This window comes from Phyllopteryx taeniolatus, chromosome 2 (assembly GCF_024500385.1).
Source record: "Phyllopteryx taeniolatus isolate TA_2022b chromosome 2, UOR_Ptae_1.2, whole genome shotgun sequence".
Lineage (NCBI taxonomy): Eukaryota > Metazoa > Chordata > Actinopteri > Syngnathiformes > Syngnathidae > Phyllopteryx > Phyllopteryx taeniolatus.
The window spans coordinates 20818838-20841705 of NC_084503.1; the positions used below are offsets into that span (position 1 = coordinate 20818838).

Below are 22868 nucleotides of genomic sequence, written 5' to 3' on the forward strand. Positions count from 1 at the left end.
AGGCGCGCCACATTATAAGGCGCCCCGTCCATTTTGGAGAAAATTTAAGACTTTTAAGTGCGCCTTATGTTCTTGAAAATACGGTAGTCAAGAAGTGTTGTGAAAATGTCCTGTTGTTGCAGCAGTTCAATCACCTGCTGTGTCAGCGAGACAAATCCTTTTGTGCTTTCACATCTGCCTTTCGTGGCGGGAAACAGCAGCGTTTTCCCGAAAAGACAAACAACCGATGTGCCGGTTTCGTGAAGGCACTAGCTCGTCGGTAGCCAACTAGCCATTTTCGTTAGCAACAAAAACAGTTTGAACGTAAAAGTTAGCTTCGCGGCAAAACTTGATCTGGAAGTAAGTCTGGCGAGCCGTCAATACGACGGCGCTGCCCGCGTACGTCACTTCTAGGCGACACACAGGGCAGAAGAACATGCGTCACACGCTTGCTACAAGCAACACATGGGGCGTTCAGGGTGCATTTATAACGCTGGGATTTGCATACACAACCCGCGCCGTGGCACATTAATCGGTTTTCTTCGATTATAATATTTTTATGATAGTGAGAAGCCAAAATCGAAATCACGATTACATTTCGATTAATCACCCAGCCCTACTATATAGTGCCCTTACGGTATCCCACAATGCATTTTGAAAAATAGGACACAACCGATGGTCAATTCAAAAGCAATACATCTCATGATGCATTGTTAGTAACAGAGAAAAATTATTTTCTGTTTCCATTTCCAGCATATTGTTTGATTTTCGTTATGAGACAACTTCATGATGAGTCTTAGGATGGTTAATAGAACAGAATAGAATGGAATAGAATAAATTCCACTGAGGTGGAAAATTGTCTGGCTAACCGACAAAAAAGACAGCACTAAAATACAGATATTATTGAGATATGGTAAATTACAATCAAAGCAAAACATAATACATAAAAAACGGAATTAAGATGTGTTGGATGAAAATAATAATAAAAGTACAATAACATCTATTTAATTTAATATAATAAAAGCAGGCGGCACGGTGGACAACTGGTTAGCACATTAACTGAAGATGCTAAATTGCCCGGCTGTTTGTTTATATGTGCCCTGTGATTGGCTAGCGACCAGTTCAGGGTGTACCCCGCCTCTCGCCCAAAGATAGCTGGGATAGGCTCCAGCACGCCCGTGACCCTAGTGAGGATAAGCGGTACGCAAAATGAATGAATGAATGAATAATTAGAGCAACACATCACAACACGAATGGACATGAATTGCTTTGTTTGAATTGATTTTGTAAAATACACTCAGCTTAAAACTATATCACAATTTGTTTAATTGGTTAATATTTATTACCGGATCAGCTGATAGGGATCGGGTATGTGGATAGGGGTGAATAGGTGCAATTTACAATGAATACTTGTTAGATGACAGAAAAAAAATGACGAGGAAGTGAGTTCACGAATGGTGAACCATGAATCAGCTGCGTTCACTGCACTGCATTCTGTGCATCTGCTCTGCACAAGCTCTCCTCTTTTTAAGACAACTTCCCTTCATTTCTCACATACACTCCCATCAGGTTCTGGCAAAAAAATGTAACAAAACGCTGCACTAATAGACAGATAAAGCAACGTTCCCAGAATAGGGAAGTAGGAGCTCAGCACACAGCCTCCTCCAGTCATGGAGACGCGCCGGTCCAGACGTGCAAACATTAAACACAAACACATATTTATTTCCCCAGCCGCGTGGCTATTTACAGCGCCACCACCTCGCTCGCAGACAGGCCGCTGTTTGTTGCCCGATATATTTAGCCAATCCCAGTCGCACCGCGTGGGATTCCAGCGGGCGGCGGCAGGCGACGCGACGCTTGCCAGTAGACAGCCGGGAGAGAAGAAGGCAGAGCTGTGCGTCGCGCCCTGAAAATGACAGGGTGCCGTCCAGTCCCGGCTAACCCCAAATTGCCATCTTCACCACTGAAAATGTTGACAGTCCACAGAAGGAACCTTGAGGGATTCCTTTGCAAAGCCCAGTGTATTTGCTATACTATTTTTAACAGTAACATCAACAAGTTAATTAGTGCCAAAACCACAAGCAATAATGTTTACATTATGTGCATATCTGAATCGACTGACATTTGTTTACATGTGCGTATGTGACATTAAGTATTTGTGAATTGACAGAATTGTGTACTTGTATACACTATGCGTATGGGGAAGGACAACATTTGTGAACATTATGGGTTCTATTTTCGTAGACTGTGCAACATGCGCCGGAGAGTAAATGGTGGCGTAACTGGATTTTCGTGTAAGCGCAAGGCTCGCTGGCATTTTTGCCAATATGGCAGACCGGTCTGCGCCAAGATGGGCGTACCGGCGCAACAAGGGCGTATCTTTTTCTATCCGCCGGCGCATGTGACAATTTGATGAATGAAAGTCGGTCTAAACTTACACCTGCTCACACCACCCTCTAACTTTTGGCGCGAGGTAGATTGCTGGTCCAACGCGATTTTGGTGAATTTGATTGAGGTCCAGATATGCAAGCACCCCAGACGTGTGGTGCATCAGACGAGTTTCATTCAGAAATATGTCAACAGCGAACATGGAACCCTCTGAATCATTGTAGAAAGCATTTCATCGAATGCATTATTATCATCATTATTATAATTTTTTAAATCATCCCACCTATGGGGAGGGCGTGGGGGGCACGCACACGATGGCGCATGGGTGGGGTTAGATTCATGAGATCCGCAGACATATTTAAGCCGCCCGCGGTTATCACCAGCTCATCCCGTATTTAATCGCAGTCTTGTATTGTCCACACTGGCCAAGTGGCAATGCTACACTTAGCAGGGCGCAGACAGCCCCTTTTTTAAATACACGGACTGCGTGCATCTACCAAATTACGAAAATTCCGCGCAGTTGCGCTGGATGTACATCGGTCGAGAATGTTTAAAAAAAAATAATTAAAAAAAAGAAAACGCTAACTAAAATGACATTTTACGTTTACAAAACTAACTAGAATTACAGCGAAAATATCCTTTGCTATCGTCTGTCAATTAATTTAAGCATTCATTTTAAATGTATTTATTTCAGATAAATAAATAGATACAGAACTGATCCGGAAGGAAGGTCGAACAGGCATTTACTATGTGTCGCCTAGAAGTGATGTCATCGGGCAGCGCCGTCATATTGACTGCTCACCAGACTGACAATTTTGCAGCGAAGCTAACTTTCACGTACAATCTGTTTTTTGTTACTAACGGAAACGGCTAAGACGGCTACTGACTAGCTAGTGCCTTCACAGAGACTCCATGTCACTGTTACCCGCCACAAAAGGCAGATGTGAAAGCAAACGAGGTTTTGTTCTCGCTGACAAAGCAGGTGATTGAACTACTGCCAACAACCCTTCAGCAACAGCAGAAAAACTTGAAAAGCTTTGTCACAATAATTATGGACTCCCAAAAAAAAAAACACAAGAAAAAACAAATGGTGATTCATCTGTTAGAAAGTTCTTTTTTTTTTTTTTTTTTTTTTTTTTTTTTTTTTAAATGGTCATTTTTGTTGAATTTTTCTTACACAATACTTAGTGATCTTTTTTAATGTCAGCCTTGACAAACACCCCAAATAAAAAAAACTAAGACTAATACTGAATGAATGACGCATTTTAAAAAAAAACAACAACTAACACTAACAAACCTGTTCCAAAAACAAATTAAAACTAACTGAATTTGAAAAAGAATAGTAAAAACGAAATGAAAATTAACAATAATCGAAAATCCAAAGCTAAAATCCAAAACTATTATATCCCTGGAATGGACAGACATGTATATTATTGTGTCAGTTCGAATGTAAATGGACGGGTTTATCTCACGTGTGTGACTTGACCGACCTGTTTACATTGTGTGGATATGAGAATGGACAAACAGCAGCCAATTTATTTTGTTTCAATCATACTGTCCAAAAACGGCGGTTCGTAGGACGCATGCTCATTGTTTTTGTCTGGCACTTATTTTCTCTTTGGGTGATGTCAGCGTAAATGTTATGTCATGTTTGTTCTATTTCCACCGACGTAGTTGAGCATTATGTGACACTTCCGACATACCGTTGTACTTTTGTCTGTGACACGCTTGCCATCTGGGACATACTTAATACTAAAACCAAAGTAGTTCCAACGGCCAAATTTGAAGGATGGTGGAGGATTTTCAATATCAGGAGGGTCTATGGAACTAGCCATGTTGCAACGGCGCATTAGCTTCTGTCTCAGCAGCTTTTATTAATTCCTCAATACAATATATTATTCATTCATTCATTCATTCATCTTCCGTTCCGCTTATCCTCACTAGGGTTGTGGGCGTGCTGGAGCCTATCCCAGCTATCTTCGGGCAAGAGGCGGGGTACACCCTGAACTGGTCACCAGCCAATCGCAGGACACATATAAACAAACAACCATTCGCACTCACATTCACACCTAAAATATATTATATATACTATATTATTATAACGGCGGATGACTGGTTAGCACGTCTGCCTCACAGTTCTGAGGACCGGGGTTCAAATCCCAGCCCCGCCTGTCTGGAGTTTGCATTTTCTCCCCGTGCCTGCGTGGGTTTTCTCCGAGTGCTCCAAACATGCATGGTAGGTTGACTGAAGACTCTAAATTGCCCTTAGGTGTGAATGTGAGTGTGAATTGTTGTTTGTTTATATGTGCTCTGCGATTGGCCGGCGACCAGTTCAGGGTTTACCCTGCCTCTCGCCCGAAGATAGCTGGGATAGGCTCCAGCACACCCGTGACCCTAGTGAGGATGAGCGGTAAGGAAAATGGATGGATGGATATTATCATAACTGTTTTTTTCCCCATCACAGTTACATTAGCTTTTATAGATGAAAGGCCCCAGACAGGTTTCTACACACACGTTTATTAAAAATAATAATAAATAATAATAATTATAATAATTGACAAAGGGGCACCTTGGGCATCAAGGGCAAAAGGGCAGGTGGCCGGGCACCTAAAGCCCCCCACTCTGCACGCCCCTGGTTTACATTATGTGTGTACGTGAATGGACGTGTATTTGATAGCAAGACATGTTTATATTATGCGTGTATGAGAATGTCTTTTTGTGAAGGGAAGGACAGATGTTGAAACGATGAGAGTATGTGACTGGACAGATGTTTATTTCATATGAGTATGTGAATGGATAGAAGAATGTTTACATTGTACGTAAATGGACGGACATTTGTTTAAATATGTATAATATGTAATATAGCGCATGTCAGCCTCCAGTCCAAACTTAAGGGGAAGACGCTAACCTGCCGATTCCTCTCGTCCACGATGCGGGTGATCTGGATCTTCTTCCGCCCCATCTCCAGAAAAAAAAGATTTGCGCTAACAGCAAGACGGAGAACAATGAGGGTGTCGAGGTGGTCCTTAAAACATGGTCCCAATGGTGGCGTAACCTGTCCAGACACACACCACATAGTGACGATTTGGTAGAAAAAGACAGATCAAACATTGTGGATATTTGCTCGAAAAATATCCCCAAAATGATCAGCAAACATTGATGACCACATTACAATAGGGCCATATAGGCTTAAAATAAAATCTCGGACTTTTTTTCATCCATCTATCCATCCATCTTCTGTACCGCTTATCCCCTCACAAGGGTCATGGGCGTGCTGGAGCCTATCCCAGCGATCTTCGGGCGGGAGGCAGGGTATACCCTGAACTGGTCGCCAGCCAATTGCAGGGCACAAACAACCAGTCACATTCACATTCACACCTACGGGCAATTTAGATCTTCAATCAACCTACCACGCATGTTTTTTTTCTCACTAAAATCCAATTTTTAATTCAAATATTTTTTCCCACTTGACTTACACAAAAAATAAATGAAAAGTGGGCTCATTCACTCATAAATGCGTAGATGTTCTTACTCTGCGCACAAGTTGAGCGTATACCTGAAATCACTGTCGGATTCACGACACGTGCATACCGGACAACTTTATTTGCACCACCATGCGTGTATTAGTGAACCAGAATTCATTCTAAATGCCACGGTCGTGCCCGCGAGCTGCAATCGATATAAACTTTACCCCTTTTGCCAATAAAAGTTGTGAGACATGGCACCAAAACATTCAGAACTGTTTAAATCTTTATCCTATTTTCAAAATGTTCATATTGGAAAGCTTGCTAAACACAGAAACTGACAACATATAATAATCACGTTAATAATGTTTTCATTAGTTTCGAAGTTAAATTAGAGAATGCTGCATAAAAAACATGCATAGAAAAAATAAAGTGCAGAGAATGAACAAACACTGCACAAGTTGTTAAACTAGATAGTAAGGGAGAAATATATTACAGCAACGAGGCGTTTGTAGTTGATAAAATGTAAGAAATCAGCATTGGAAGCAACAGAAAATATAAAAGCCATGCCACTCGGAGTTAAGTCACAAGCAAGCCAATGGCGAAGTGTGCCTCTGTTCTTTTTGACAATTAACAACGGTCAAGTTCGGGGAATGTTCGAGATTTGTAGCGTGCATGATCAATTTGAAAACTATAAAGCCTTGGATAAATACGAGCAGGTACTTTTCCAGGTGTGCCATCACAGCATGAACTCATGCAAACTGCTCATTGCGTGACAAAAAAAATGACCCTAAAAACATCCAAAATCTCTTTACAATTGAATACATTTACTGTATTACAAAACTAAATGAACAGACAAATCTGTGGACTAGAAATGGTGGAACTTTTTTTTTCCCCCAGCATCACCTTCCATAGAAATAATGGAAATTAAAAAAATTCTTTACAACACGTCTTTACATACTGTAATTTCTCATGTATAATACACATTTTTTTCACCCAAAAAAATGTCAGAAGTCAATGGTGCGCATTATACATACAGTGGGTACGGAATGTTTTCAGATCCCCTTAAAATTTTCACTCTTTATCATCTTGCAGCCATTTGCTAAAATCATTTGTTAATTTTTTTGCCTCATTAATGAACACACGGCACCCCATGTTGACAGAAAAAAACAGAATTATTGAAATGTTTGTAGATTTATAAAAAAGAAAATGAAATATTACACAGCCATAAGTATTCAGACCCTTTCCTGTGACACTCATATTTAACTCGGGTGCTGTCGATTTCTTCTGATCATCCTTGAGATGGTTCTACACCTTCATTGGAGTCCAGCTGTGTTTGATTTTACTGATTAGACTTTATTAGGAAAGTCACACACCTGTCTGTATAAGATCTTACAGCTCACAGTGCATGTCAGAACAAATGAGTATCATGGGGTCAAAGGAACTGCCTGAAGAGCTCAGAGACAGAATTGTAGAAAGGCACAGATCTGACCAAGGTTACAAAAAAATTTCTGCCGCACTAAGAGCACAGTGGTCTCCATAATCCTTAAATGGAAGACATTTGGGACGACCAGAACCCTTCCTTGAACTGGCCGTCCGGCCAAACTGAGCAATTGGGGGAGAAGAGCCTTGGTGAGAGAGGTAAAGAATACCCCAAAGATCATTGTGGCTGACCTCTAAAGATGCAGTCGGGAAAGAAGAGAAAGTTTGAGAAAGCAACCGTCACTGCATCCCTCCACCAATCGGGGCTTTATGGAAGAGTGGCCCGACGGAAGCCTCTCCAAGACACATGAAAGCTCGCATGGAGTTTGCTAAAAAACACCTGAAGGACTCCAAGATGGTGAAAAATAAGAATCTCTGTTCTGATGAGACAAAGATAGAATTTTTTGGCCTTAATTCCAAGCGGTATGTGTGGAGAAAACTAGGCACTGCTCATCACCTGTCCAATATCGTCCCAACCATAAAGCATGGTGGTGGCAGCATCATGCCGTGGGGGTGTTTTTCAGCTGCAGGGACAGGGTGACTGGTTGCAATCGAAGAAAAGATGAATGTGGCCAAGTACAGGGATATCCTGGACGAAAACCTTCTCCAGAGTGCTCAGGACATCAGACTGGGCCGAAGGTTCACCTTCCAACAAGACAATGACCCTAAGCACACAGCTAAAATAACGAGGGAGTGGCTTCAGAACAACTCTGTGACTGTTCTTGAATGGCCCAGCCAGAACCCTGACTTAAACCCAATTGAGCATCTATGGAGAGACCTGAAAATGGCTGTCCACCAACGTTCACCATCCAACCTGACAGAACTGGAGAGGATCTGCAAGGACGAATGGCAGAGGATCCCCAAATCCAGGCGTAAAAAACTTGTTGCATCATTACCAAACAGACTCATGGCTGTATTAGCTCAAAAGGGTGCTTCTACTAAATACTGAACAAAGGGTCTGAATACTTATGGCTGTGTGATATTTCAGTTTTTCTTTTTTAATAAATCTGCAAAAATTTCAACAATTCTGTTTTTTTTCTGTCAATATGGGGTGCTGTGTGTACATTAATGAGGAAAAAGATTAACTTAAATGATTTTAGCAAATGGCTGCAATATAAGAGTGACAAATGTAAGGGGTCTGAATACTTTCCGTACCCACTGTAGGTATAGGGGAAAAAGAAAAAAACTTTCCCATTTTATAAATGTATGTTGCCTTCTAGTGGTTATAAAAAAAAAGCAATATACTTTCATTCCAATATGCCACCGCCACCTAGAGGTTAGGAGAAAGGTGTACGCTTTCATTCTAATGTACCACCGCCACCTATATGTTATGAAAAAAGTGTAGTCAGGCTTTCATTCCAATATGACAGGGGTACGTATGACTGTTGTATACACGAGAAATTACGGTATGTTGTGAAACTGAACAGTATGCATAATTATTTGTATCCTACTACATAACATACTGCAATAACTGTCCCTTGGTATTGTTCTTGACATAATTTTAAAAATAAGGAAATTTAGACAAATTGTTGTCGAAGTGAATTTTTATTGGTTGGCAAGGTAACTCTGCAGTCATAGCCATAAATGCAATTTTACTAATGATTTGGATAGTTTTACAATTAACAATTGGCTCGTTTGATGTATTTCTATATTTTAATGAATGTAAAGCTCTTTGCGTAGCATTTTTTTGTATGAAAAGCACTTTCAAATTTAGTTTGACTGTTAATTTCTTTCTGTGTTTCAGCTTTCGGTCTCGGTTACGATCAAGAATTTGCATTTCAATGCATCACTAGTAAAGAGGTAATTAATATGTTGAGTGGTTTTTACTTTTACAAAATAAACTGCAACAAAAGATCAAAGGCATCTGGCTCATGGCATTACAGTGGAACAATAAGGGGAAGTTTAGTTCACAAAAAGTAAAAACAATATGTTACAACATTATATGTTTATTTTTCATCCATCCATCCATTTTGTACCGCTTATCCGAGGTCAGGTCACGGGGGCAGTAGCTTTAGCAGTGACGCCCAGACTTCTTTCTCCCCCAGCCACTTCATCCAGCTCTTCCGGGGGGATCCCGAGGCGTTCCCAGGCCAGCCGAAAGACATGGTCTCTCCAGCGTGTCCTGGGTCGTCCCCGGGGTCTCCTCCCGGTGGGACGTGCCCGGAACACCTCACCAGGGAGGAGTCCGGGAGGCATCCGAAGCAGATGCCCCAGCCATCTCATCTGGCTCCTTTCGATGCGGAGGAGCAGCGACTCTACTCCGAGATCCTCCTGGATGACCGAGCTTGTCACCCTATCTCTAAGGGAGAGCCCGGACACCCTGCGGAGGAAACTCATTTCGGCCGCTTGTATCCGGGACCAACAGGTCGTGACCATAGGTGAGGGTAGGAACGTAGCTCTACCGGTAAATCGAGAGCTTCGCCTTTCGGGTTAGGTCCTTCTTTACCACAACGGATCGATACAAAGTCTGCATCACTGCAGACGCTGCACCGATCCGCCTGTCGATCTCCCGTTCCATTCTTCCCTCACTCATGAACAAGATACTTGAACTCCTCCACTTGGGGCAGGCTCTCTTCCCCGACCTGGAGAGGGCACAGCACCCTTTTCCGACTGAGGACCATGGTCTCAGATTTGGAGGTACTGATTCTCATCGCAACCGCTTCACACTCGGCTGCAAACCGCTCCAGTGAGAGTTGGAGATCACGGCTTGATGAAGCCAAAAGAACCACATCATCTGCAAAAAGCAGAGATGCAATACTGAGGTCACCAAACCGGACCCCCTCTACGCCTCGGCTGCGCCTTGAAATTCTGTCCGTAAAAGTTATGAACAGAAACAGTGACAAAGGGCAGCCTTGGCGGAGTCCAACCCTCACCGGGAACGAGTCCGACTTACTGCCGGATATGCAGACCAAACTCTGACTCCGGTCGTACAGGGAACGAACAGCCCGTATCAGGGGGTTCGATACCCCATACTCCCGAAGCACACCCACAGGACAATAACAGAATACCGCTTGGGTTCTGATCTCGAGGGGCCGTTCCTTCCAATCACGCCCTTCCAGGTCTCACTGTCATTGCCCACGTGAGCATTTAAGTCCCCCAGCAGAACCATTGAGTCCCCAGCGGGAGCGCTCTCCAGCACCTCCTCCAAGGACTCCAAAAAGGGTGGGTACTCTGAACTGCTGTTTGGTGCATAGGCACAAATAACAGTCAGGACCCGTACTCCCACCCGAAGGCGGAGGGAGGCTACCCTCTCGTCCACCGGGGTGAACCCCAACGTACAGGCGCCAAGCTGGGGGGCAATAAGTATACCCACACCTCCTCTCACCGCCATGGGTGCAGGCCCGGCCAACCAGGCGCTCACCTTCGAGTACAACCCCAATTCCAATGAAGGTGGGACGTTGTGTTAAACATAAATAAAAACAGAATACAATGATTTGCAAATCATGTTGAACCTATATTTAATTGAATACACTACAAAGACAAGATATTTAATGTTCAAACTGATAAACTTTATTGTTTTTAACAAATAATCATTAACTTAGAATTTTATGGCTGCAACACAGGGTCATGTTTACCACTGTGTATCACCATCACCTTTTCTTTCAACAACATTCAATAAACGTTTGGGAACTGAGGACACTAATTGTTGAAGCTTTGTAGGAGGAATTCTTTCCCATTCTTGCTTGATGTACAGCTTCAGCTGTTCTACAGTCCGGGGTCTCCGTTGTCGTATTTTACACTTCATAATGTGCCACACATTTTGAATGAGAGACAGGTCTGGACTGCAGGCAGGCCAGTCTAGTACTCGCACTCTTTTACCACGAAGCCACGCTGTTGTAACACATGCAGAATGTGGTTTGGCATCGTCTTGCTGAAATAAGCAGGGGCGTCCATGAAAAAGACGTTGCTTGGATGGCAGCATATTTCACCAAAACTTGTACCTTTCAGCATTAATTGTGGCTTCACAGATGTGTAAGTTACCCATGCAATTGGCACGAACACAGCTCCATACCATCACAGATGCTGGCTTTTGAACTTTGCGTCCATAACAGTCCGGATGGTTCTTTTCCTCTTTGGCCTGGAGGACACGACGTCCAGAATTTGCAAAAACAATTTGAAATGTGGACCACAGAACACTTTTCCACTTTACATCAGTCCATCTTAGATGAGCTCGGGACCAGAGAAGCCGGCGGCGTTTCTGGGTGTTGTTGATAAATGGCTTTTGCTTTGCATAGTAGAGTTTTAAGTTGCACTTACGGATGTATCGTCGAACTGTATTTACTGACATTGGTTTTCTGATGTTCCTGAGCCCATGTGGTGATATCCTTTACACATTAATGTGGGTTTTTGATGCAGTGCCGCATGAGGGATCGTCGCTCATGGGCATTCAATGTTGGTTTTCGGCCTTGCCGCTTGCATGCAGTGATTTCTCCAGATTCTCTGAACCTTTTGATGATATTATGGACCATAGATGATAAAATCACTAAATTCCTTGCATTTGTACGTTGAGAAACATTGTCCTTAAAGTGTTCGACTTTTTTCTCACGCACTTGTTCACTAAGAGGTGAACGTCGCCCCATCTTTGCTTGTGAATGACTGAGCAATTCAGGGAAGCTCCTTATATACCCAATCATGGCACCCACCCGTTCCCAATTAGCCTGTTCACCTGTGGGATGTTCAAAACAGGTGTTTGTTGAGCGTTCCTCAACTTTCTCAGTCTTTTTTGCCACCTGTCCCAGCATATTTGGCACATGTTCCAGCCATAAAATTAAAGTTAATGATTATTTGCTAAAAGCAATAGTTTATCAGTTTGAACATTAAATATCTTGTCTTTGTAGTGTATTCAATTAAATATAGGTTGATCATGATTTGCAAATCATTGTATTCTGTTTTTATTTATGTTTAACACAACGTCCCAACTTCATTGGAATTTGGGTTGTACTTTGTATTGGATGCTATTTACGTACTAGGATAATGTTACAAGGTTGCTACGTGGCAATCAGAACCTTCTGATAATTGTTTCATGCTAACCATCAAACAACCCACCAACAAAATAGCAAATACTGTACAGCATCAACGGTGCTAACGAGCACTAATTAGCCAATAGTTCTGAAGGGTACTGATGACGCCTCTCAGCAGAACGGGTCAAAGTAATTGCTGGCTCTTTCATCCTTCCACCTCGTTAGCGACTGCGGCTTTGTCTCTAATTGGTCGACCCCTTGCTGACCGAGCACATCGGCGAGGCGTCAAAATGGCACGAACAATAATTGAGTAGCATTGAATGGTGGCGTGGTGGAAATTTGTTTTTGCATCTTTCACACAGGGTTTTCTGCAAAATTTGGCCATTCATTTCCCTCTGCCTTTCACACAAATCTAAATGAGTCACGGGTGCTAAACTGCTTCTCGCTAACTACTTACACATCTGATACCATTTCGTAAGCCGGAAAATTCACCAGTCGATTTCAACACCCCATCATGCATTGGTATCATTCACGCAAAACAGCTATATAGGAAGAAAAGAGGGGTTCGTTGGGATTTTGTATCAGAGGCTGGAAGCCATCTGTGTGTAAGGGTAGACCAGAGTATGAAGTTTAACCCCCAGGACTCATTTCTGTGACAATTTTGAGGAACACCTCACAAAACCGACCCGGGAGAAAGTGAGGGGGAAAAAATTAGGGGTTGGGGGGTTGAAATTGACCTGAAAATTTTCTGGCTTCAAAAGGTAGTATCAAAGGCAGAACAGAAAGCGAAATACCACCAGCATGTAAGGAGAGATGTGAAGTTTGTTTATTTATCTGAAGAGTCACTTCTATTTAAATAGAGGATAATTTGTCGTCTTGACACAGATAGCTACGGCTGCAAATATTTCGTAATACAACCCCTATTCCAATGAAGTTGGGACGTTGTGTTAAACATAAATAAAAACAGAATACATGATTTGCAAATCCTGTTCGACCTCTATTTAATTGAATACACTTCAAAGACAAGATATTTAATGTTCAAACTGATAAACCTGATTGTTTTTAGCAAATAATCATGAACTTAGAATTTTATGGCTGCAACACGTTCCAAAAAAGCTGGGACAGGGTCATGATTACCACTGTGTTACATCACCTTTTCTTTTAAAAACATTCAATAAATGTTTGGCAACTGAAGACACTAATTGGTGAAGCTTTGAAGGTGGAAATCTTTCCCATTCTTGCTTGATGTACAGCTTTAGCTGTTCAACAGTCCGAGGTCTCCGTTGTCGTATTTTACGCTTCATAATGCACCACACATTTTCAATGGGAGACAGGTCTGGACTGCAGGCAGGTCAGTCTAGTAGTCACACTCTTTCACTATGAAGCCACGCTGTTGCAACATGTGCAGAATGTGGTTTGGCATTGTCTTGCTGAAATAAGCAGGAAATAAGCAATAACGTCCCAACTTCATTGGAATTGGGGTTGTAGATTAAACTTGCTTTTTTTTCCATACATTGATTAGTATTTAGTTAGGTTTGGTCTGTAAGATAAGATGAAAAATGTTGATCATTGTTTTCCAAAATAAAAGCAGATGTTTGCAAATGTCATATTTTGATTAAACACAAAAGATAAGCAGTCTGCTTTCATGCAGGACTTGAGAAATAAGATAATATTTACGGTTGAGAGGCTGAAATCAAAGGATTTGTACAATTTTAAGTTAAACAATAGCTCTAAACGATTAATCGATTATCAAAATAGTTGTCGATTAATTTGATCGATTATTTATCGATTAATTGTGAAGAGCCATGAAACCGTTAAACTTGCCCACCTGTTGCTCATGCTGCCACATGTATGTGAATGTTTTGACAGGTTTCTGCCTCGTAAAGTTGTTGGTCTGGTCTTTTAATTGATTCTAGGGCTGGCCGATTTATTAATTCATTTGAATTAATTTGAATTTTTTCTCCATCCCCGCTGACTTATACTGCTTACACAAACAACATAGCTGCGAACAGAAAGAGCCTAGTTTACAAAAGCAGAGTCAGCGTTATCAACTTAGTGATTTAGTTGCTATATTTAACAATTATTTTTCAAAAAAGCAAATACTGACTCTATGCCCGCTAAGAAACCCTTTTCATTGTTTTGCATATGACAAGAAAAGAGCTCCGTAGAAGGGGCTGAACACTGCCAAAGGCATGACGCCTATTGATACACTGCTTTTCCACATTAAGATTTTGACCTGAGGTATGTGCTTCAGTGGGGCAAATATTGTATCTTGGTAGCCTTGCCTGGCTTGTACAATGCTACAGTCGTGCTTACCATTATTGGCACTCCATTTTTTGCATAACCTGTGTAGTAGCTTCAGAAATAAATGGAAATTTACTGAAGTGATATCATCAGAATCTCTTAATTGGTGGTCCAAAGTAATTTAACAAATTAATTTTTTTCAACTTAGATATTAGAATTTCAAAGAAGAAAAAAAAAGAAAACACCTCGTGTGGCAATATTAGCACCCCTCGTTAATGAGTGTTAAGAGAGTGCCAGGGTTTGAAAGAATCGTGTTCACTTACAGTACATGTTGACAAACATTTTTCTGAGAGGAGGCACTTTCACATGATCTGTAAAGAAAAAAAATTCTGTATTTCTGTTGTTTGTGTGGAAGTCCATGCTGGGGGGAAAAACTGTTAGAAAAGTATCCTTCCAGAGAATTAATGCAAATCCTAAAAGGGTAAAAAACAAAAAAAGGAAATCTTGTTTTGAATAATGCTGTTTTTCTAGAAGCGAAGTAGAAAAAAAATTGAAAGTTGAGTTTGCACTTTGCAGTTGTTTTAAAAAAAAAAAGGACAGCGCCCGAGAAAAAACAACCTATCAGAGACAGAAGCTGTGACTGACAAGATGTGAATCATCTGTCATGCACACTCATATCTGGTCACCCAGCAGCCTCGCGCTGACCTTTTGGGCTTCAAGAACTTTGCTCAAACTGCCATATTTTCACGACCATAAGCCGCATTTAAAAGTCTTACATTTTTTCCAAAATGGACGGGGTGCCTTATAATGCGGCACCGAGTTCCAACATCTATAAATGTTGTTGTGTGATGAGCGCGCCGCATGACTTTTTATTTATTTATTTTTTTTTGGAGCATTTCCTCCCGACACTCTGCTTACACAGAGGAAACGCGGACGTGGCTGAGGACAGGGGAGGGTGCATGAAGGAGGACGCTAAACCCACAGCGGGGTGTATTTTTTTATTTTTTATTTTTTTTTTTAAATACCGCTTGACTGACTGGGAGCATTTCCGGGGTGTGCATTGTGCAAAACAACATCGGTTTGGCTAAGGACCCCCGGAAATGTTACCTAGGAAGAGACACGCCTACGAAGCACAGTTTAATCTGCAAGCTATCAGTTACGCGGAGGAACATGGGAATCGAGCAGCCGCAACCGCGAGAGAATTCAAGATCAACGAATCCATGGTTTGCAAGTGGAGGAAGCAGGAAAACGAGCTACGCCAAGTCAAGAAGACAAAGCTGAGTTTCCGCGGAAAAAAAGGAAAAACAAAAACGCAGAAACAAGGCGAGGTGGCTCGAGTTGGTCTTCCAACTCGAGCAATGGATTAATGAGCAAAGAACAGCCGGGAGAAGCGTCTCAAGTCACCATTCGACTGAGTGGCTTGCCATCATTCGGGAAGGCTTGACGAACTGCTGGACATCCGTGTAAACAGGGCGTTTTAAGTGAAGTGAGCGGCGTGGGAGCCATGGATGACAGATGGCGAACACATCTTTACTAAGACTAGGAGGCAGTGCCGGGCGAGTTACGCCACAATTTGTGAATGGATTGTGGATGCTTGTTCGAGCTTTCGCACGAGAACGAGACTGACTCGAACCTGGCGTGTTTGATTAAGAACTTGCCCAGCTGCTCATTTCAGATACAGATGAGGACTTTGATGGATTTGTGGATGAGGATTGATAAAAAAAATAACGTGAGTACATTGTTAAATACTTCAATAAAGTACAACCGAACTCAGTTTTGCTCCCGCTGCCTTTTTAAAAACATTGTTTTAGCGTGCCTGCATGCTACTGTATGTTTTCAGCTAGCGTATGTTTTACCATGCCTGAGCCCAATAATACGGAGCGCCATAGGTATGTGTTAAATACAGAATTAGACCCCTTAACTGAGACTGCGCCTTTTAATACGGTGCGCCCTATGGTCGTGCAAATACGGTATTTTGGAAGATCCACCTCTGGAAAATAAAAAATGCCTACCCTTCGTTTACTAACAACTGGGCATAAGATTAGCAAACAGAAGCAGATGGGCAAGACATCAGGCAGCTGAGAGCATTCAAAAGTGACACGGCAACATTAGCAAAATTTCTGCTCAACAGGTAAGTTTATAACCACATTTTGATTTTTTAAATGATTGTACATTCCCCAAAAAATAAAACTTTAAACCGATAATATTTAGTGTTATAGTAACACTCTATTACGAATTAATCATGCCACCAACGTAGCAGCCGTGTGGCTAACATTTACAGTGCTAATACTAGCATAGTATTACTAGCGCTGCTATTTTGTTGAAGCAGGACAGCGTTCTGACGATTTATCACAACTACGCACTTTCATAATTGCATGCCATACTGAATGGCTATGTCTGAGACGTGCTCATGCACGTCAGTGAGGGCTGCGGCTCATGTGTGGCTACATTCAAATCTTGCTAGTGGTTTTAAAACGGCAAACTCCCTGTAAAATTGGGAAAAAAATGGTTTTATTTTTAGGTCATATCAACCAGCCCTACATGATGCTGATGTCATTTACTGGCTAAGATTTTTCCTCTGATGTCATGGCGGCGGTGCAGAGTGCTGTTTTGTGCAGTGTTCACATCATTTTTAAATTACACGCTTATTTTTAAGAGCGGAATTGTCAGTCCAAACTTGACCACGTGGGACAAAATATGTGTCACTTGAAGCAATGTCATGTACTTAGCATCATTTATTACAATAGTGTAATATAAAATGACAATCCCTTGGGGGAAAAAAACAGACAAAGACACCTTATTAAATACTGTATGTCATTGTCATTGATAAACAGTAGGTACAAAGATGACTTTACAATGTCAGGGTGTACTGAAAATAATATATACAGTATATTGTGAGGAAAAAAATGTAAAACACAATTTTAGTATTATTTTAAGTGTCATATGTAAATAAAATATTTAGTTAAATATTTAATTATTATAAATTATAATTACAACAGTTTTAGGAATATGCTGGGTGTAAAATACTACAAATAGTTCAATTTCAAATATATATATTTAAAGTAGGTGGCACGGTGAGGACTGGTAAGAGCGTCTGCCTCACAGTTCTGAGGACCGGGGTTCAATGCCCGGCCCCGCCTGTGTGGAGTTTGCATGTTCTCCCCGTGCCTGCGTGGGTTTTCTCCGGGAACTCCGGTTTCCTCCCACATCCCAAAAACATGCATGGTAGGTGAATTGACAACTCTAAATTGCCCGTAGGTGTGAATGTGAAGGGTTGTTTGTTTGTATGTGCTCTGCGATTGGCTGGCAACCAGTTCAGGGTGTACCCCGCCTCCTGCCCAATGATAGCTGGGATAGGCTCCAGCACGCCCGCGACCCTAGTGAGGAGAAGCGGCTCAGAAAATGGATGGATGGATGGATATTTAAAGTAATCTACAGTAAAAGTGGCTGAAAAGAAAAAATCTTAAACATAATTACAGTAAGTCATACAATATATGTAAACTATCAATTGTAAATATTTGTGTATTTCACAAAGTACAAATATATGATGGAATGTAAGGGGAAAAAAATCTTCAAATATTTAACCACTCAATGCAGTATACAAACAATTTAAGGTAAAGTATATGTTGGGTGTAAGAAATATTTAAAGTAATTGGAGGAGAAAGTAAATTTTAAAAAAGTATCAAAAAAAGTAAAAGAAGAAAAACCTTTATGGTAAAAAATGTTCACTTGCAGAGACGCCGGAAATGGAAGCAATATGAACTATGAACACTAGCTAACAAATGTGACATCTAAGTAGGGCTGGGAGCTACGGCTGTAAAATGTATGAAGACATAAGTATTTCATATCAATCCAGATCGATAATTATTCATTGTTTTTCTTTTCCAATTAAAATAAGTACCTGTAGAAAAAGGGCTGAATTACATCATTTTTACTTTTAAATGAAACTTTTAACATTTAAAAAGTATTATCCCTGATTTTTTTATTTATTATTATTTTTTTTTAATAATCTGTTTGGTCTTGAGATACCAAATGGATGATTTTTAAGCATTTTTTTAAAATCAGGTAAATTGACTATTATTATTATTTTTTTTTTCCTGTTAGACTGTTAGGTCAAGCAGAAAGGAGGATCTGTATCCTTTTTATGCCGGAACAGTTTTACTGTGTCACAGTGGACTTTTTAAGCTGCCGCTGTGGTTTCTTAGTATTTTAATGCATATTTATTGAAAATCAGTTGATCAGTCAAACAGAACAAGGTTTCTAGAGGGGAGTGCGAAAAGAAGACAACAAAAGACAAAACACTAACTGTAAACAAGATGAGGAAAGTAAATCATACACCGAGAACAATGACACATTAGATATGAGTGTTGTATGGGGCAGTAGTGCTACACCCTGTGAGGGAAGGACAGGACAGGAGAGGAAGCACGCAGGACAAGGGTCGTGAACCCGGCTGTACAACTGACGTGTGGTGGGAGTGGCTATGTAAATTATAAACGTCAATAGGACCAGAGTGTGAGTGAGGGGATACCCAAGCAATTCGCATATTCATAAGTTATTTGTCGCAATGAGTGCGTGGCCCCACACCCAGTGAATAACTCCCAGGAGTGTGTGTCTGTGGACACATGCAAGTGAATTGACACCGCTTCGCATGCACAATGACTGACAGAAGTGTCCTGTAATTGCTGTGCCTGCACCCGGGAGGCTGAGGACCCCACCCAATCAATCGAGAGGCGGGGTAAGGCCGAGGAGTCCACCCGAGAGCAGCCCGGTGGACGGGACACGTCCCACACTGAGGGACCCAGGGCGGTCCACCGGCCACACAGAGGCACCCCAAAAACCGGCCACACAGGCGAGACCAGATTTTAACCCGGGTCCTCAGAACTGTAAGGCAGATGTGCTAACCAGTCGACCACAATGCTGCATTTTACCAATTGATCGGCTTTGCAAAAGACATTTACTCCGCGTCGCCATCATGTACAGTATATTTAAATCAAAAAGCTTGTTTATTTTTAGCCTTGTCGCGTGTCTTTTGACGTAGTACTGTAAATATCTGACCACCAATAAAGTTATTTAAAAAAAAAAAAACATGTCGGCGGTGTGGGACAGACAACACATAATGCCTGGATAAGACTACAAGACAAAATTGGTCTTTCACGATTGCCCTATGTCAGACTACTCCAATAAAATCTTGTATTCCGATACCACCGTATCCCGTTTTTTACGATCACTGGGCTTTATCTTGTCAACTCAAACGCGACCGGATGCACTCGTTACCATGGTGACGACAACACTAATGGATCACACCGTGTGTTTATAAGAATAAAATGGGGACAAATGTGTGCTGGTGGTTATCTGTACTCGGGAGAGGACGTTCGTTTAAGGCTTGCTTGAGGTATGTTCACATACTTTAATTACGATACGGCTCGCAAGCAGGCAACAAAATGTTATGCAGCCGAGTAAGCTCGTGCTAGCACTAACGGTTGTAAGCGAACATGCAGGTGTTCTGTCGAATCATGGTCTAAAGTTTTGGTGTGTTGAAGTAATTTAATTACAATAAAGTAATTTAATTACAGTAAGTTAGCACCCATTATTTCTGTCATGTTGTAATGTTGGTTTGACCTGACTGATTAGAATACATGATCTGACTATTTCCAACCTTTATGGACCCAAGGCACATATTTTACAAACCTCACGACAAACCAAAAAACTAAAATCTCACAAAAAGTGGATACATTAATTACTGTATATACTTCCTGCCATCTAATAGAAGACCATTCATTTGTTCTGTCAGTCACTATGCCTCACTGACATAAATAGAGGAACAAAGATACATTATTTATTGTAAATATATTTTTTTTGAGCAATTAAGTACACAAGTATATACAGTAAAAGAACAGGTCATTTAAAAAGACACATTCCACCATCTTGTGATCGGTTATCGGTTATTTAAATTTGCTGATCGGCCCCAAAAATCCTGATCGTGTAAAGCCCAATTATCATCATCATACATTATTCATTGTAAATATAATTTCTTGAGCAATTAAGTACACAAGTATATCCAGTAAATGAACAAGTCATTTAAATACACACATTGCTCCATCTTGTGATCGGATCGGTGATCGGTTATAGTTTTTTTTAAACTCGCTGATCTGTGATCGGCCCCAAAAATCCTGATCGTGTAAAGCCTAGGCCCCCGGGGTGGTCTAATGTCCTCCAGAACTGGAGTGATCTTGCAATAAGAGATTATTTTTAATATTATTTTTAAAAACAGGGATAATTGCAGTCATATATGCAGATTCCAAATAAACTTTGTATTTATTATTAATATTTTTAAATATTAACTTCAGATCCAAATTGACCTTACTGCGTCCATTCCTGGCACATTCGACTTTCTTCCAGAATTTGACTGGATGTGCGATAACACAAAGATTATTTCATATAATTCTTTTGAATCCAAATCATTGCTGTCAATTATTTGTTAGGCTTTCATTTTGAAGGTGGCTTTCATTTTGAAGGTGGCCCAACAGCGCGTTTGCGGGGTGTTACCGTAATGCATACTATTAACAATCGTTGTGGCGGATGGCTTGACAGTCTGATGTTGACGCGTTTGGCTTGATGCTGCTGTACGCTAATGAATGAGAGCGGCTGCTCATGCTGTTTTCTGTTTTTATTTTCTTTGAAATTACAATATCTTAGTTTAAATAAACAATGTTCTTTCCGAAATTACATTGGACCTTCAATTAAAAGATCCTGATGATATAAGTTTGGTACATTTCCATTTATTTTCGATATTATACAGGTTATGCAAAAAATGAAGGGGTGACAATAATGGTGAGCAGGACTGTACGCCATTGACCATAAAAAAAACCTGTGTTATGTTGTCTTAAAAAAAATGTATTTCAAAGGTGAGTGATGCAATCAACCCAAGAAAAAGCTCATGGAACTCATGGATATAGGCGACAATTAATCATTTACCTGAGGTGGCTGATCTCTACAAGGAGGATTACAGCAATCGATTCCAACAAAACAAGCCTACACACATTTATTTAACCTCACTATTTTTACTCGTTATTGTTTAAAAAACAACAACAACAACAACATCCAGACATTGAATATAGGTAATAATAGACCAAATCAGCTCAAGTAAGGTTTAGACCAAAATGTAGATAGGCCAAGATCTGTTAAAAAAAAAATAATAATAATAAAAAACAGAAAATAAGCCTAAAATAAATACTGAGTCTTTTCTTTTTTTTTTTTTTTTTTTGGTGGGGGGATTTTTTTTTCTGCAGACAATATTTTTAAGTGCAAAACTATGGAATGTAGCCTATTGGTCTTGAACAAAAATAAATAAATAAATTAATGTAAAAAAATAAATAAAAATGCTGCCTTGGATATTAATCTCAAACAGTAGTAAAAATTTATTTTTTATGATTCTACAGTTAAGTGCAAAACTATGGAATGTAGCCTATTGGTCTTGAACAAAAATAAATAAATTAATTAATTTAAAAAAATAAATAAAAATGCTGCCTTGGATATTAATCTCAAACAGTAGTAAAAATTTATTTTGTATGATTCTACAAGTTCATTCATAAATATATTCAGGGTTTTTCCTGGCTCAAGTTGACGATGAGGATGTGCCGATATTAGCCATATTTATCTAACCAAGAACATCATGAAAGGCGCTAAAATTCCTTCCTTTGTTATGATCATAGCGATGAATAGCGATACAGTAGGCAAGCATCTCTGGGTGTCCTAAAAAGGCACTATACAAGTGTCATTTATAATTATCATGACTAAATTAGCAAGAAAAATGGCCATTAAAAAAGCCAAAGAAAGACCAGACCATAAACTACTCAACACTCTCTACTGCATCCCCTGTTTGGGGATACAACCACAAGAATTTATGAGTCATTAAAATCACTACCCCTCCTCCCCCCAAAAAAACAACAACACAATAAGGACCATAAAGTAGAACATCTGTAACACACCAATCCACTCACTAAATTTTTTTTTAAATTTACAGATACTGCATCTAATCAAACAACCGTACTAATGTATGAGGTTAAAAACAACTAAATACAGTAACATAAAATGTTAAATCTGTTTCAGAATAATTTAAGGGGTCAACACTAAAACAATTAAATGTAACACAACCAGGAAAAGTTTGGCAATGTGTGGTGTGAAACTGTTAAACAGTATAAGTGAGGAATTAAAGCAATGTCCAAATTGAAAATGGTTTAAAAGAACGTATAAAAAGTGCTGCACACAGGGTGTGGGGACTGATGGAGGTATATGTATAAAAAAAATTCGTGTGCACATAGGGAATAACAATTCGGTAGGCCTACATACA

At 40.5% G+C, this 22868-nt stretch overlaps 1 protein-coding gene across 2 annotated transcripts in view; it reads right to left on the reverse strand.

The window, feature by feature from the left end:
• Positions 1-22868, reverse strand: part of LOC133473519 (myocyte-specific enhancer factor 2A-like) — a 52706-nt gene that overhangs the window by 29123 nt on the left and 715 nt on the right. The window contains exon 2 of one of the 2 annotated variants that reach the window (XM_061765193.1): positions 5276-5422. The exons of the other annotated variant lie outside the window; for it this stretch is intronic. Coding sequence (XP_061621177.1) covers positions 5276-5329 — 54 coding nt within the window. The 5' untranslated portion in view covers positions 5330-5422. The remainder of the gene's footprint in view (positions 1-5275; positions 5423-22868) is intronic. 2 annotated transcript variants of the gene reach the window in all.